We start from the raw sequence: 15,586 nt of genomic DNA on the forward strand, positions 1-15,586 counted from the left end.
TAATACATTATTCATTTGCTTGTTCGAGATAATTGACAAGATTGGAATCAAGGTATGATAATTATAAGGTTTATGTAAAAATGGAAAACAAACTTATAGGTAAACAAGGAGGAAAAATATTTATTTATCTTATAAAATGAAAGATTTATCGCGTTGAAGGCTTTACTGGAATTTTTAAAATAAACAGTTTCAATTTATTATATTTTTGAGTTTATTATAAGTTCAGATAAATTTAGTGCATCTTTACTTCGACGATATACCACTACAGGCAATTGAACAAATAAATACCGTTTTTCAATGCGATCCTTCTACAAACGAATTGATATATCCATAAAAAAATAAAATTAATATTTTGATAACACTACTCGTACATCATAAACGGACTTTTTTCGAATCTTGGCCTTGTGTCTCGGATTCGAGTCCTGGACTCGAGTCCGGCGTACTCGAGTATACGAGTCCAAAGCGGGGATCGAGTCTGACTCGAATCAAGCTGTACTCAACACATCGCTACAACTGAACCGGCCTTTGTCAAATCATTCCCATTGCGAAAAAAGTTGACTGACTCGACGAGCTAAATGGTATAAAAGGCTACTTCTCCGCTTGTATAGGTCATTACTTATAGACATTTTCTTTTAAGTTACATTCATTTTAAATTCAATAGCATAATAAAAACAGTGTCTATTTGCGCAGTAGAAGCACATCGTAATTAAATTAACCCTTTACTTTTAAAGCTGCTTTCACGACTAATAAATAACGTTATCTAAATGAGACTTTATAAAACGATAAAATTTCATAACGACCATAGGATAAATTGTTATCATTTATTATTACTACCATAAAGAACATAATTAAGAAGAGCCACAAAAGATATAATCATTATTTCCTGTTCATAAGATTCGTGAAGTGATACATTTTAATTGGTTTGGATGATAGCAAAAGCATATTATTCGGTGCAGGATTACATAAATGATAATGATATGTGGCCTTAGTGACGCTGTATTTCCTGCAAGATATCACATATATTTGTAAAAAAATACAGTCGGTTCACACACGTTTCTTCACGTAGCTTCACTTTAAAAAAAAAAATGATTTGTAAAATGACGATTCGAAGGTGCTTTTAAAGTCCATTTACCGCGGAAGGCTTTTTTATCCTCAAATTAACGCGGGTGAAACCGCGGGGCAGAGCTAGTAGATCTATAAAACTAAATTAAAATTACCTTTGGATCGAAACTAAAAGCTGTCTCCGGTCTCAGAGGGCAGGGCAGGCCGCACTTACATGTACCGGCGGTCTGCAGGTACTCCCGTAGCTGGGTTAGGTTACTCAACGCTGTTCCACTGGGACTGGAAGAAAAACGTTCCGTTTATTTACTTTTACTTATACATAAATTAGTTATAGCACTTTCGTATTTGGAATGTCAGTGACAGATAAATTTGTAACAGAAATATTAATTTTTCTACTAAAATTGATTTTCCTACATCGCAATACTTTACCTTAGGTAGTTAAAGTGTCCTCGTTTAAGCAGTAAATAGAATTATTTAATTCTATTTACTACTACTGCGTAGTTATATATAAATTCTAATCAAACAAAAACTTTACCGCTGCCACGTTTGAAATTGAAAAATAAATGAACATCTTTGAACACTATAATAAAATAGTAAAAATTAGTTATCTACTTAATTTATTTATTAAATATCATCATCATCATCATCATCATCATCATTATAGCCTATCGCAGTCAACTGCTGGACACAGGTCTCCATAAGTTCGCGCCAAAAATGGTATGAACTCATGTGTGTTGCCCATAGTCACCATGCCGAGCAGGCGGGTTGGTGACCGCAGGGCGTTGTATTAAATATATTAAAGGAGAAATATTAAGCATAACGTAGGCGTTACAAGGACATCTTACATAGTATAAACTATAATAATGATTACTGTATCAACTTCATACAGATTTATGTTTCCTGTCAAATAAAATGCTGTTTATCATCAATTATTATACTATTGCTTTTTGTTGAGCAAATTTTTGGACTTGTTAAAATAAATAAACTAATTTATCCGTCGTATATTTTTTATCATAACATTGTTATAAAATTTTATGCCCTTTTTTCATTTAATCTTCCTAGTTCACGGTCATATTTTTATCTACATCAATAAAATCATCCCACGATGTGTGTACATTTTTAAAAATAAAAAATAAAACAATATTTAACATAGTCATTTTTTAATCTGAAACCAGATTCAAGTGAATCGATCAAATAAGAGAATCAAGATTACGTGATTGCGAATTCCGATGCGGCAGGCTTTTTTGCAGACTTAGTGAAAATCGTGTACCCATTACATTCTCAAGTCACGATAAATATTTTAAAGGAATTTTATCGGTCAGGACGTAAGAGATACTTTAAAGTTCGAAAAATCTTTTCGTCTGATAAATAGCTCTCCGCATGACAATACGGTTACGAGTTAAAAATATCAATAAGAGCTTAATGCAATTTAATTTCATTAAATAATTGTTATATTTGAGTTGAATTTCATATATTATCATTACGGAACGATTTGCATACGGTGAGTTGTCTGAACGGAAAATAACAAGATACCGATAAAGGAATGCGTAAAAAATAAATGAAAACCTTAATACGGAGCGAGTGTCTGTGTTATTATAATTATGCAACAAAAACTTGTCATTGCGGTTACATGTATAATAAAGTGTAAATTATCAAGTTATTATTATAAAGGATACCATTTATAAAATGAAAGATAATAACTGACATTAAGCCAAGCATGCTTCTCCTTGCGGATTTAAAAAGGACGACTTATTTTATCGTAATTGAAATTGACATTTATCCAGTATGATTTTATAGAATTTAATTTCGAGACAGTACATTTTACCGTCTAGTGCAATATTTGTCGGTGAGTCGAAAAACAAAAGAATACTACTATTCCAGAGATTTACGTCGATGTAGAACGACAGGATTTTTATAGTAGACAATATCTACAAATAATAAAATGTTTCTACTTTAGTTCTAGGAGAATTTATTGAATTTTCAAGTGGAGTGCCTTGAATAATTCTCGCTCCATTTATTTCCTCGTAGTCGCTACAAACATTTCTATATATTGGATATACGAAACGTAGTTTCTAATTAATATAGTGAGCTGAGTAGGGTGAGAAGCAGTGACTCGTGTAAGCGATTGAAAGGGTATTTGCTGAAAGGGAACGATGCAACCTCATAGTCCCTAGTCAACCATGTTCGCTCAAACCCACGATCAAATGACTGCTGCCCGGTCATTCTACACCGGTTAATTGATTTTTGAACCCCATTTGCTTCTACCTCTTACCTCTGAGATATTTAATTAAATATAGCATTATTATTTAAAGTAATATTAATATTCTTCTGTTCCTTGTCTAATTTCCATATTAGTAATTTAAAAGGAATGGTTGCGTGAACAATCTCTATCTGGATGCGCCGCACCTCGGGGAGCTATTACCTCTAATTTGCAAACAACACAATCCCTTTACGATGACAGAACATACGTTGTCAGTGTAAGTACTCGCTACGATTTACAAACAGGCTCTTTCATAAGCGCCTCACATGATAATACACGGCGATTGTTCACGGTCTGGAAAACGCGGTAAACGAAAGCCGCGACCACAAAAAAAAGGATTTGTTTGCTTTTTTGATTCTGTTTGTTTTTTTTTTTTTTTTAATACGATGCCTATGCGGCTTTGACCACTACATACGCGTGTTCGCAGCGGGTCAACCAGCGTGAGGCGAAATTTGCTTTTTGGATCGCATGATACGTTTGGGGGAGCGTGTACATAGACAGCTGCCGATAATAATTACTTAGCACACGAACCCTTTTACACCTTGCACGCGTTGTATCGTTTAGTTTCCGCCAAACACGGGAAATTTATAACATTTTAACACAAATAACGTGTATGAGCAATATACAAGGTAATATCGCTTGTCAAATATGCGTGCTGATACGGTATCATTTTGGACAAATTAATTCATATCAGCGTAATTAATTTAACCGTTAATTCATGCACTTTATAACCCATTAGCTATATATAAATCTATTATATCAACATTCCTTTATTAAAACGTATGAATGAGAATGATCGCGAAGCAAAAATAACCACAAACGTAAGTTAAGAAATATGATAGATCTTTCCTGCTCGACATTCACGAAGTGTTTAATATTTTTTACTATGAAAAAATTGTCCAATCCCAAATAGAAATAATGAACGATTGTAAACGATGATTCAACCAAACGTTTCCGAGAAAACCGAGCCGACAGATACAAGAAATGCTTAAGCAATTACAAACATCTGTCGAGTTGTCGACTGATGCCCTTGGTGTTTAGAACGATACCTAGACCGTTTCAACGGTATTATTAATCTACATGTAGATCATATGAATAATTTTATTTTATTACTTTCATTGTTTTCAATTTGAATAAAAATTACAATTTTATTACTTTCATTACTTTTTTTATAAATATTTTTAACATATACACACGGTCGTCTACTCTGTTCTTAAGCTAAGCAACTTAATGTTATAGGTAACAGCCCACTTTTATAGCTAATTATTTTTTCTTTGATAAATATACATAGAAATAATACATATTTAAATCGATAAATACAAATGTTAGACCCACACTCAGGCGGGAATCGAATCCGCAAACCGGGGAGCAGAAAGCACACACAACAAACTGCGCCAACGGGTAAACAAACTGATCATGGAATTGACAATGATCGATTGAACTAATTTTATTTGTTCGTGGTTACTTTATGAACGCAGTGCCGCAGTCGTTAAGTTAATGGTTGTTTGTTAATAAAGTCGCGCTAGTTCAAACTGTAATTTTAGTTGTGATAACAAGCAAATAAAAATATTAAAAAAAAATTGTCGCTATATCATAGTAAAACTTTAGACTTTACATATACCTACGTTTATATTTTATTACTGAACCTAGCTATTAGACTCTTATTAGGATTATAATGACTAATAAATAATTTAACGAAAGGTTACGAATAAAAAATGAGAGTTTTATCAACAATGGGCTTATTACGTTTTGTTAAACGGTACAAGCAAACAGCAGAAATACTTTAATCATACTTTACATGCAATTAAAATAAAACGAGTTCGTGAAGAATTATATAGTAATTATTTAACTTGAAGCGATGACAACTATTTTGAACAAAATTACAAAGTATATGACAATGTCAAAGACAATTCTCTGCCTTGAGAACTGAAAATAATCCGAAGGGATACTTTCAACTGTTTATTACGTACATCGACGAATAAAAATATTAAAACTCATTTGCTTTATGTACCGTTTTTTTAGTAGCGTTAAAATTAACTTAACAGTCTATCCGTTAAAGACTAGCGTAATTTATGCCAAATAATTATTAGGTGGCGAATGTTATCATGTTAGATTAAAACGAATTAGCACTTACCAGATACACATAACACGATCAACCTACATTTTCTATTCATTACAACGGCTAGAAAACCTTAAGTATACTCTATAAGATAGTCTGTTTATTAACCATTCTCGTGTTAGTCTTATTCCATTCGTACAATTAGTATGAATAAATTACATAAATTCAATGGATAATTACCGGTCCAACACATATTTACTAACATTAACATGAGATTAAGTTGCGAACCGTTATTACATCTAATAATAGCAGATACGACTGACCACCTGTTAAAGAGGCCGCATGTATCTTCATAAATTGCGAATAGTGTCGCAACACACGTCGAAATAATTTCATATAGGTATATATTTACATAATTGTTTTTTGTCTGGAGTGGAGAGCGTGTGTTGACAAACGCAGTGTGGGATGCCTTCCAGTCCGCTGGACCGATAATCTACGTAAGATTGCTAGCGGTGGCTGGATGAGGGTTGAGGAAGCCAGGATGTTTGGCGCGAACCTGTTGAGACCTATGTCCAACAGTGGACAGCGATAGGCTACAGTGATAGATTGTTTTAAACGATGCATGATGATAAAAAAATATACAATTTTAAAATGATGCAGGTGCTTAGTAACTGTAATAAAAAACAGTGATAGTCACAATCAGTGATGAAACGGATATCGGTTTGGCCGGATACCGGATACCGGATATTCGGCCGACCATGTGGCCGAATAGCCGAATATCCGGCCGTCGGATATCCGGCGAAAATGCTGCTGCGAGCTGTTTGGTGTATCACACACACACATACACACATACACACACACACACACACACACACACACACTTGCTTTTCTTCTCGAGGGGGTCGTAAAAGGCGACCGAGGGATAAACCTGGCTCAAAATCATCAGGGTCCTGGAAAAGGAAAACTTCATTTGAAACCCGAAATGGGGTCTCCGTCAAGCATTCGTGGCATAGCTCTAAAATGCGAAAGACCCCTGCAGCCGAACTGGCCACACGTATCGACTCGTCGTTCCTGTGGGCCTAGCCAGTGAGGTCGAGAGGGTGACGCAGAGCTTAGGCAACTCTGTGTTTTCCTAAAGAGTGTCTTAGGCGACACAGTGTCTGTTTGACACTAAATCGTCTACAATAGACGGACTAAGGCCAATAATGATGATACTGAATTACTATCCGGTATCCGGCAGGATACTGAATTACTATCCGGTATCCGGCCGGATAGTGAAAACAAGGCCGGGTAGGCCGGATACCGGATAGTTACCGGATATCCGTTTCATCTCTAGTCACAATCTGTGTCGGATTCAAATCTCATGATTTAAAAAAAAATCGAATAATTCACAATTTTTTAACAAAATCAGATGTCACAAAAAATATATTTAGTGAAGAGGAACAATAAAAGATTTAATGGGTAAGCAATTGTTTGGGGCAGAAGCTTCTTAAGCTGCTGTGGAAAGAATGCTTTTAGCCTTTGGAATCGTTCATAGTAAATTAAAAAACCCCGATTAGGAATTGAAAACTGAAACTGGACTGGAACAAAAACTAGCATTTTTTAACCGACTTCCAAAAAAGGAGGAGGTTCTCAATTCGACTGTATTTTTTTTTTTTTTTTTTATGTATGTTACATCAGAACTTTTGACTCGGTGGAGCGATTTCGACAAATTTTCTTTTAATCGAAAGGTGGTGTGTGCCAATTGGTCCCATTTAAATTTATTTGAGATCTAACAACTACTTTTCGAGCTATATCTAATAATGCGTTTTTACTTGACGCTTTTTTCGTCGACCTACGTTGTATTATACCGCATTACTTTCTACTGGATGTACCGATTTTGATAATTCTTTTTTTGTTGGTAAGAAGATATCCATAGTTTAGTACCATGATAAGGAAACCAGGATCTGATGATGGGATCCTAGAGAAATCGAGGGAAACTCTTGAAAATCCACAATAACTTTTTACTAGATGTACCGATTTTGATATATTTTTTTTGTTGGAAAGAAGATATCCCTAGTTTAGTACCATGATAAGGAAACCAGGATCTGATGATAGGATCCCAGAGAAATCGAGCGAAACTCTCGAAAATCTGCAATAACTTTTTACTGGGTGTATCGATCTTGATAATTTTTAATTTAATCGATAGCTGGTGTTTATAATGTGGTCACATATAAATTTTATCGAGATCTGATCACTACTTTTTGAGTAATCTTTGATAACGCGTAGTTACTTGACTATTTTTTCGTCGATCTACGTTGTATTAGTCGTCGATGTAATTGAAGTCGGTTTTTTTTTTTCGTTTGCGAGCAAACACAATTATTTTTTTTTTTATAATAATCATAATTGTATAGTAATTAAACATATGAGTTTATCCCATTTTTGGCGCCAACTTGTAGAGACCTATGTCCAGCAGTGGACTGTGATAGGCTGAGATAATGATGATGATGACGGTGATGATGATGATGCTGATTATGATGATGATGATATAGTAATTATAATAATTATATTGATGTCTTAGGTGTAAAAAATCCTAGTCTAAAATATAATTGTCTAATTTTATGTATATTTCAATGAAAGAAAATAAAATATATAGAAAAAAAAATATTTTATTAAATCAAATCGCGAGTTACATCAAAATCGTGCTAACCCTGGTCACAGCGATATGTACATATAAAACACCAAACCGAAATTTACATCAAAAATAGAAGAAACGACTAGAAATACACAAAATAAGCATTCTATTTTAAAACGAGTCGTTGTTTCTTTTTTGTGCAGGTAAAAAAAACGTTTAAAAAACGGTTTTATGATAAACATGACTACGTGATGAGTAAATAAGATATTATCTTTGTAAAAACAGATTCTGATGTCGCTTACTCATACATAATATTGCAAAAATTATAGCTATAAAATCTACTCTACCGTAGATTGATTGATCAGATAGGCCGTTGATAGATTGATGAGATGTAGAAAACATTTATCCAAAGGTAATCGTTTTAGAAAGTTCTCCGAGTACAAAATCTTCGTACCATAAAATTGAGATCAATTTGCTGTTTTTTCAATTGTTTTCTCAAGTCTACTGAAAAGTTTCGGCAGTAATTTGACTGAATTTGACTACCTTGGTATATTGTATAAGTAGCACTTATATCTTTATCGCTAAATGTAATAACAGCGTAATGAAGAATACACTTATTTGTCCGTTGTTGTTGTATGTTTTGTAACATGTTCGACACTTTAATACATTTGAGGAGTATGGAGAGTTTTTTTCAGTATTTTATAAGCATTCATCTGTCTATACTTATAATGTACATATAACTAAAAATGTAGTATGTAATAGTTTTGTTAATAAAAAAAAAGTCACAGACTTGTAACATCGCCTTGTACGATACTCGTTTATTACCTTACCATAAATTAGCATTTATTTTCATCGCTAAGTCTGAAAGTTTATACGTTGCCCAAAGAGGTACTTTCCATGTTGATTTGTATAACATTATTGATATTTATTGAATATATTTAAATAAATAATACTATTTTTTATATCTAACAATTGTACATTCACCAACATAGCAACTAAAATGAATGAGGTACCGAAATATGAATTAAAATTATTAAATAACTCGATAATCAACCAAATAATAATACATTTACATATAATAAATACATTAAATTAAAAGTTATTTTGTATACATGTTATATCTTTTCTTTCACAATTATATCTTTAAGGAAAATCACCTTCTTATATTTTTATTTTAGTTTGTTTGAAGTTTAATAAATATTCAATTTTGTGTATTTTCTTATTATTTTATCCATAACTATTTGTGGTTATGAACACTATCTATTCAACGACAAAACATTCATTTAAATGCCCGATGGAAGCACCTGCATAATCGAGTTTTGAGAAATGTGTAAGGGAACAGAAAAGCAAAAATTGATATATATTTTTAACCCAAATACCACTATATATGTATATCTGATTTTCACCTAATGGACTAAAATAGACAAATAAATAAATTTATTCTAGAATACGTTGTAGATACACAAAACAAAAAAAAAAAACATTTTGACTATACTTACTATAAATAGAAATAAAAATTATATCTGAGAGCTATCTGTCTAATACCATAAATGCAAAGATACGTAAAGATGGTAAATAACAAGAAGAAATAGAAGTTTTTATACTCTTTTCTGCAAAAATCTAATGAACCGATAACAATGAATCTTGGCATATAGATAGCTGAAGATTTAAAAATAAAACCACTGAGCACAGCTAAAATCACCGATCATATTAAAACACGAACAGTGAATGAAGCGCGCCTAAAAAGTTTTCACAAACCAAAACAAATAGAAATGCAGCTATATCGTCAACAACAACAACTTGACAAATCATTTAAGTGAATACAACAATTAGAACAGCTCAACAATTAGATATATAGAATAATATAAAATGGTGCGAATTAAACTGTATATTTGTCGTGTCATAGACATATAAGTTGGACATAGAACTAACTAGACATGCTCGGTGATTGATCTCGTTTCCTTTGTGTTCCACGAACGAGGCATATAATGTATAATACACTTTGGCGCTAAGCCAACTCAGCTGCCACATAAGAATTTACCATGGATCAAGATTCATAATAATCCATATAAATTTTTTATTAGATATGCCTTAAAAAAAATCATAAAAAACTAATTTTTATGACGACTTATATTTAAGCACATATAAATATGTAATGATTACCTTAGCGTAATACAATCACTGGTAGACGAAAAAGATACACGTCTACATGTCATATACAACATCAATTCCCCAAAAGCTGTTAACTACTGTGTCAAAACAATTTCTTAAAGGGTCCCAACAACATTATCAAAGGGCCTGGTGACATATCTGCTGATTGATATTCGCAGCGGATCTTTAGACACGGGTACGAGTTCTTTGATGGGCCGGCTAACGTCCTTTATCGAACGACCCCGACCCATATCAACCTCGTCCCCTCGCATGAATAAATAAAAGCTCAATTTGTAGCTCGCGCGCCTAACCAACGCATCGATATACCATCACCGCTCTTAAATGAACCCCACCAATTCGACCGGCTCAATACACTTGAATAATAAAGTCGAGAATTCGTGACTCGACAGAGGTTCGATGACTCTGGATGTTTTGGACAAATTATGTAAAACTGATCGCATTCGAATGTTGTTCGCTCTTGTTTAGTTTCCTTTGATAAATTGTATGAAAGAAAAATTGGATAATGGATGGTAATTTTGTTTAAACGTTTCTCTATCAAATTCTTTCCTTTATAAAAGCTTTTCAATCACGATATTTACTGTCTTGAAGACTTTTAACTAAGCTTTTTCGGTGTCGATCTGTTTCAGAGATATTAATTTGAAAGCGAGTAACTCGAAACATCGCTTTAATTCTTTTCATGATGATGATGAACAAGATATTTAGCATCAATGTTTTATTTTTTTAATTGAGTAAATAGCTTATTTCCACCGTTTTTTATCGAATGATACACAATATATAAACATTTTGACAACCGTTTCATTCTAATATATAACCATCATATAATTATAGCAAATTACTTTTAAAAAATCTAAATCTATGCTAACTAGGCCAAAGTAGGCCCATGTCCAGCAGTTGACTGCAATATGCTGAAACAGCAGTTAACGTTACTCTCGAAAATTATTCATCTTAAGTTTCGTATGGTAATGAATAAAACCTATAGTCTTTACATAACATTATTTTACCGCAAGAATAATATATAAATCAAATATTTAACACAAAAGTCATATGACACCTCACCCAAATGGAGATAGATGTATTATCAATTTGAATACCAGGTAACAGTAATTTACAAAACAATACGTTTCTGACATCAATAATTGATGAAGCGTTTATGTAATGGCTTTATTCAAACTTATTTTCTAAATGTTATGTAACTCCGTCAGCTGGTTCTGTGGCTTTTGTCTTATTTAATTACAGGGATATGTAGATACTTAGGTGTTTAGATATTTTTTTGTTTAGGGCTTATATTAACATTCCAATAATCATTCAGAAGGTCATTGTTTCCGAAGAGGCAAATTACACATTAACTGATACGTGCGAAAAAATCTTATCTCTGAAAAAACTTTAAATTAAGGTTATTTGATTTTGTCTTGATATAAGCACTATCATCATCATCACAGCGGCCTTTCGCAGTCACCTACTGGACATAGGCCTCCACCACTATTATACAGCACAGGCACTATACCAAACAATTATCCATTTTATAGTTGAACATTGCAATTCCCAAAAGGAAAAAAATGCCTTAATTACAAAACCTAAAATTAAATACCCAGTCGCGTGACGTTCATTTGTTTTCTTGAATATATTTCATTATTGTTTGCCGTAGGACGCAGCCAGTGAGTCACATCGGGAAACCCTTACGTGACTCAATACGCAATCGTAGTACAATAATTACTTTATTGATATATGTTGTATTATCGCTTCTGTAATTTACACGCAATATTCAAATTAACTTTCCTCATTACATAATAATTAGTAGTACTTCGCTGTTTACATACTTACAACTGTTTAGCATAGGCAACAATGTTTGATGTAACACATCGTTGGATGTAAGGTCTTAGGTCAAATTCAAGAAGAATTTTTGCACGAGAAATAGTTAGGCCCGATTCACATTAAAGTGCTGATCTCAGTTCCTTTTCGTTCCGAAGAAAAAGTTTGTGAGTTTGTAGGTTTAGAATGTATGGAACGGAACTACTGATCCGATTATAAAAATTATTTCACCATTAGGTAAATGCTACATTATTCCTGGTTAAAGTTTGACGTAGGTTACGACGCCGCTGGGCTCAAGCTATAAGAAGTGCATAATCTCGAAGTCTACAGGAAAAGTTTAACATCCAGCGAAGTGGATAAAAATCAGCTAGCATTATATACTCGTATAGATCAATTTTATAACATATTAAATAGTTGCAATCACTCATTGACTGTAATTACAAAATATGTTTTAAAATATTTTATATTAACCGGTACCTACTTATTGAACATTCAAATATTTAATACTTTTTCAAAGTAGCTAATGTTAAGCAAGATACGTTTATACAGATTTAACCTCATTACATACGTACATACGTCACTCGTAGGTGCCATTACCTACGCTGTGATTTAGTTTATCTAATCAACTTCGTGTTGCCACAAGGGAACGTCTTTTATTCTTAAAGGAAATAAGTAGCCTGAGAAATTAAGAGCTTGTTTATATATTGCAAAAATTGTAAATTAAATTAAATTTTACGTAAAAGCATTCAAAACTTTATTGTAAATAAGACAATTCTAATTATAAGATATAATGTTATAAGTGCTTCCTTTAGATCCACTATCCCTACTAATGTTATAAATGTGAATGTAAGTTTGTTTCTTACGCTTTCACGCGAAAACTACTTAACCGATCATCACAATCATCATAATTCTTGGAGGTATTAGAAGTAACATAGGATACTTTTTATTAAAAAAAATTCAATGCGAGCGACGCCGCGGGTAAAAGCTAGTAATATTATAAAGCTGAAGTTTATGTGTTTTGTTAAGATTTGTTTTGTTGTCAAGTTTAAAAAAAATATATAACTATTGTCACTGACAAAAATTTGATTAGTATTTGCTACAAAATAATCGGAATCACAAAATAAAAACAAAAAAGTATTTTTTTTTAAATAATATGAAGCCCACTGGAATTACGGTTCCACTAAACATCTAAAGCATTTACTTTTTTAAATCGGAATTTTAGAAACTGTTAAACCCGAAAAATCTTACTTCGTCAAAAATACAAAAACGTAGATAGTAGTGACAAAGTCGAAAGCTTGCCACTCAAAAGTTAAGACGACATTGTTGAAACGACTCCCCAAATAGTCCCCGTAAGTGTCCCGTTGTCAGTTGTTAATAAACTATTAATGTGACACCACAAATAAGGTATTCGATACGAAGGGGGAAATAAACCTGCTGTTTCGTTTACCCCGTTTACCCTATTTACCGATTATCGTGTTACAAGACATCCATATGCAGTATCTATTTGGTTTTAGATGGTTGCATTGTTAAATAATTTAATGAATAATTTAAACATCGGTTATAGACAGCGACGATTACAAACCGACCTCGAGCTGGAAACGACGCTTTGAAAATAAATGTAATAATTTTAATTGATTTTGATAATTAGATTTATTTGCAGTTTCAATTTATTGTTATGTTGTGCTAAATTGGTTTGAAACGTTTGGTTTCAGTCACGATTCAACATTTATGTACTCGATCATGTATAATATCAAATTTCTAATAATAATCGCACAAACACGGTTAATACGTACCTAATAAACACGTCAGTAATCGTAGGAAAGGGTGAATGGCCTGCAAGAGGCACACGAGCTGCGCAAGCTACCTGCTTGCACCGATTCGCTAATTATATTCTACGATACATCTATCAGATAGAATTTATATAAAGAAAACATAAACATTCTTGTCGGACGAAAGAACAAAATATATTCAAAAAACAAAAGTTATTTATATGGACAATACGAGTTTAATAGCGTCTAGCACAAATTATTTCAAGGTCACAACGAGATGTTTAAGCAACTTAGCGCAGAAAATAAAATACATAAACGAGAAAACTATATCAAGAACGGCACACAAAATGTCGTCTATTCAAGTTCAGGTCTTCGGCGAGCACCTGCCATTGCATGGAACGGTGGCCGGTATCAGGCGTGTACAGTCCCTGAGAACGCATGTCCTCTTTTTAAAACGTAAATAGTTTTTGTTAAATTCGCTTAATAGCCTTGACTCGAACCTCTTAGCAACGTCTGTGGGAACAAGCGGAGAGCTCACGTTTCGTTTTGTTCTGTCCGTCTGCAGACCATGTGAGTACAAAGCATCCGGCAGACTCACATCGTTGCTTGACATTATGTTGAGTGTTTATTTATCAGCATTTGTTATGAGATACATGATTAATGGCGGCTACACACGCAGTGAAACAATATGTTCTATATTAAAATAAACATTTCTATACCATGTAGCATAGTAACACTGAAAATAATAGCTGTTTAGTTTGCTTTTGTTAGATCACGCGAGATTATGTTTTATTTAAAGTATTTTATTCAGTTTGTCTAACTACTTAACTCTAGTAAACAAAGAGTGAACAAAAAATTAACCAAAACTGCAGTAATTTCAGCTTCGTTAAAAATAGCATTTATTAAAATTACCCACTAAAATTCGTTACATGCTATAATAAAGGCAGTTTAGATTTTAATCTGCTTGACGTTATCAGTTAAATCACGATTAACTCGAACCAAAACGCTACCGCAGACCTATTCGCTTGTCGATTCGTTTGTCAACCATGAACAATACACGTCGTGTATTTTTAAGTACTAATTTCAATGCGGAAAGTAGACTGCGCTTATAGTTGTGTTGTAATTATTGCATTAGAAACACACAGCACACTAGGACAACATCTAATAGTGAATAAATTTTATCTAAGGTTGAACGATTATTCCACCTGTAATCTAAATATATTGAAGTGCTTTATTATTGTTATACAAAAAATAATAATTAAATATTGATCTCTCATAATCTTTTAAGGTATATTTTTATATAGGTATGAATAATACCTGAGTTGTCAAGTTCAAAACAAGTCAAATTTAAAAATCATTCCCTTTAGCATCCATATCAAATATTCAAAAAATTAAACCGATTAACATTTAAGACTTTTTAAAACTTTGAATGTCTAGTTCTAAACAATTCTAAATAAAAAATGACTAATAGCTTTTAATCAAATACGCCAGTCACTTATCAATTGTGCCAAAACAATTCACGAAGCAAAAACAAGAATAATAAATAATCATCATACTAGTTAGCTGGAGTTAATTTTTTGCACGATTCCAAATAAAAAAGATAGACTAAATCTTTCTGTTGTCGGTAATTAATGGTCGAGCTAATGTACCTACTGAATGAACAAAATATACAATATAAAAGAAAACAAACGTCAAGAGCTGTGAAACGAGTCGAAAAAATAATTCGCTGCAAACATAAGTTCAATTAACGAGACGAACAGCCGTAACATAATGCTTGTATCGTATATTTGTTAACTACTCTGGTCCCAGTCTCCACCCAGCGTGGGTAGTGTGCCTCATTA

At 32.9% G+C, this 15,586-nt stretch overlaps 1 protein-coding gene across 1 annotated transcript in view; it reads right to left on the bottom strand.

Annotated features, from left to right (window-relative positions):
• Positions 1-15,586, bottom strand: part of LOC123655396 — a 68,640-nt gene that overhangs the window by 41,598 nt on the left and 11,456 nt on the right. The window contains exon 2 of the mRNA XM_045591210.1: positions 1,218-1,341. Within this exon, the coding sequence (XP_045447166.1) occupies positions 1,218-1,341 (124 nt within the window). The remainder of the gene's footprint in view (positions 1-1,217; positions 1,342-15,586) is intronic.

Source organism: Melitaea cinxia, chromosome 7 (genome assembly GCF_905220565.1).
Source record: "Melitaea cinxia chromosome 7, ilMelCinx1.1, whole genome shotgun sequence".
Lineage (NCBI taxonomy): Eukaryota > Metazoa > Arthropoda > Insecta > Lepidoptera > Nymphalidae > Melitaea > Melitaea cinxia.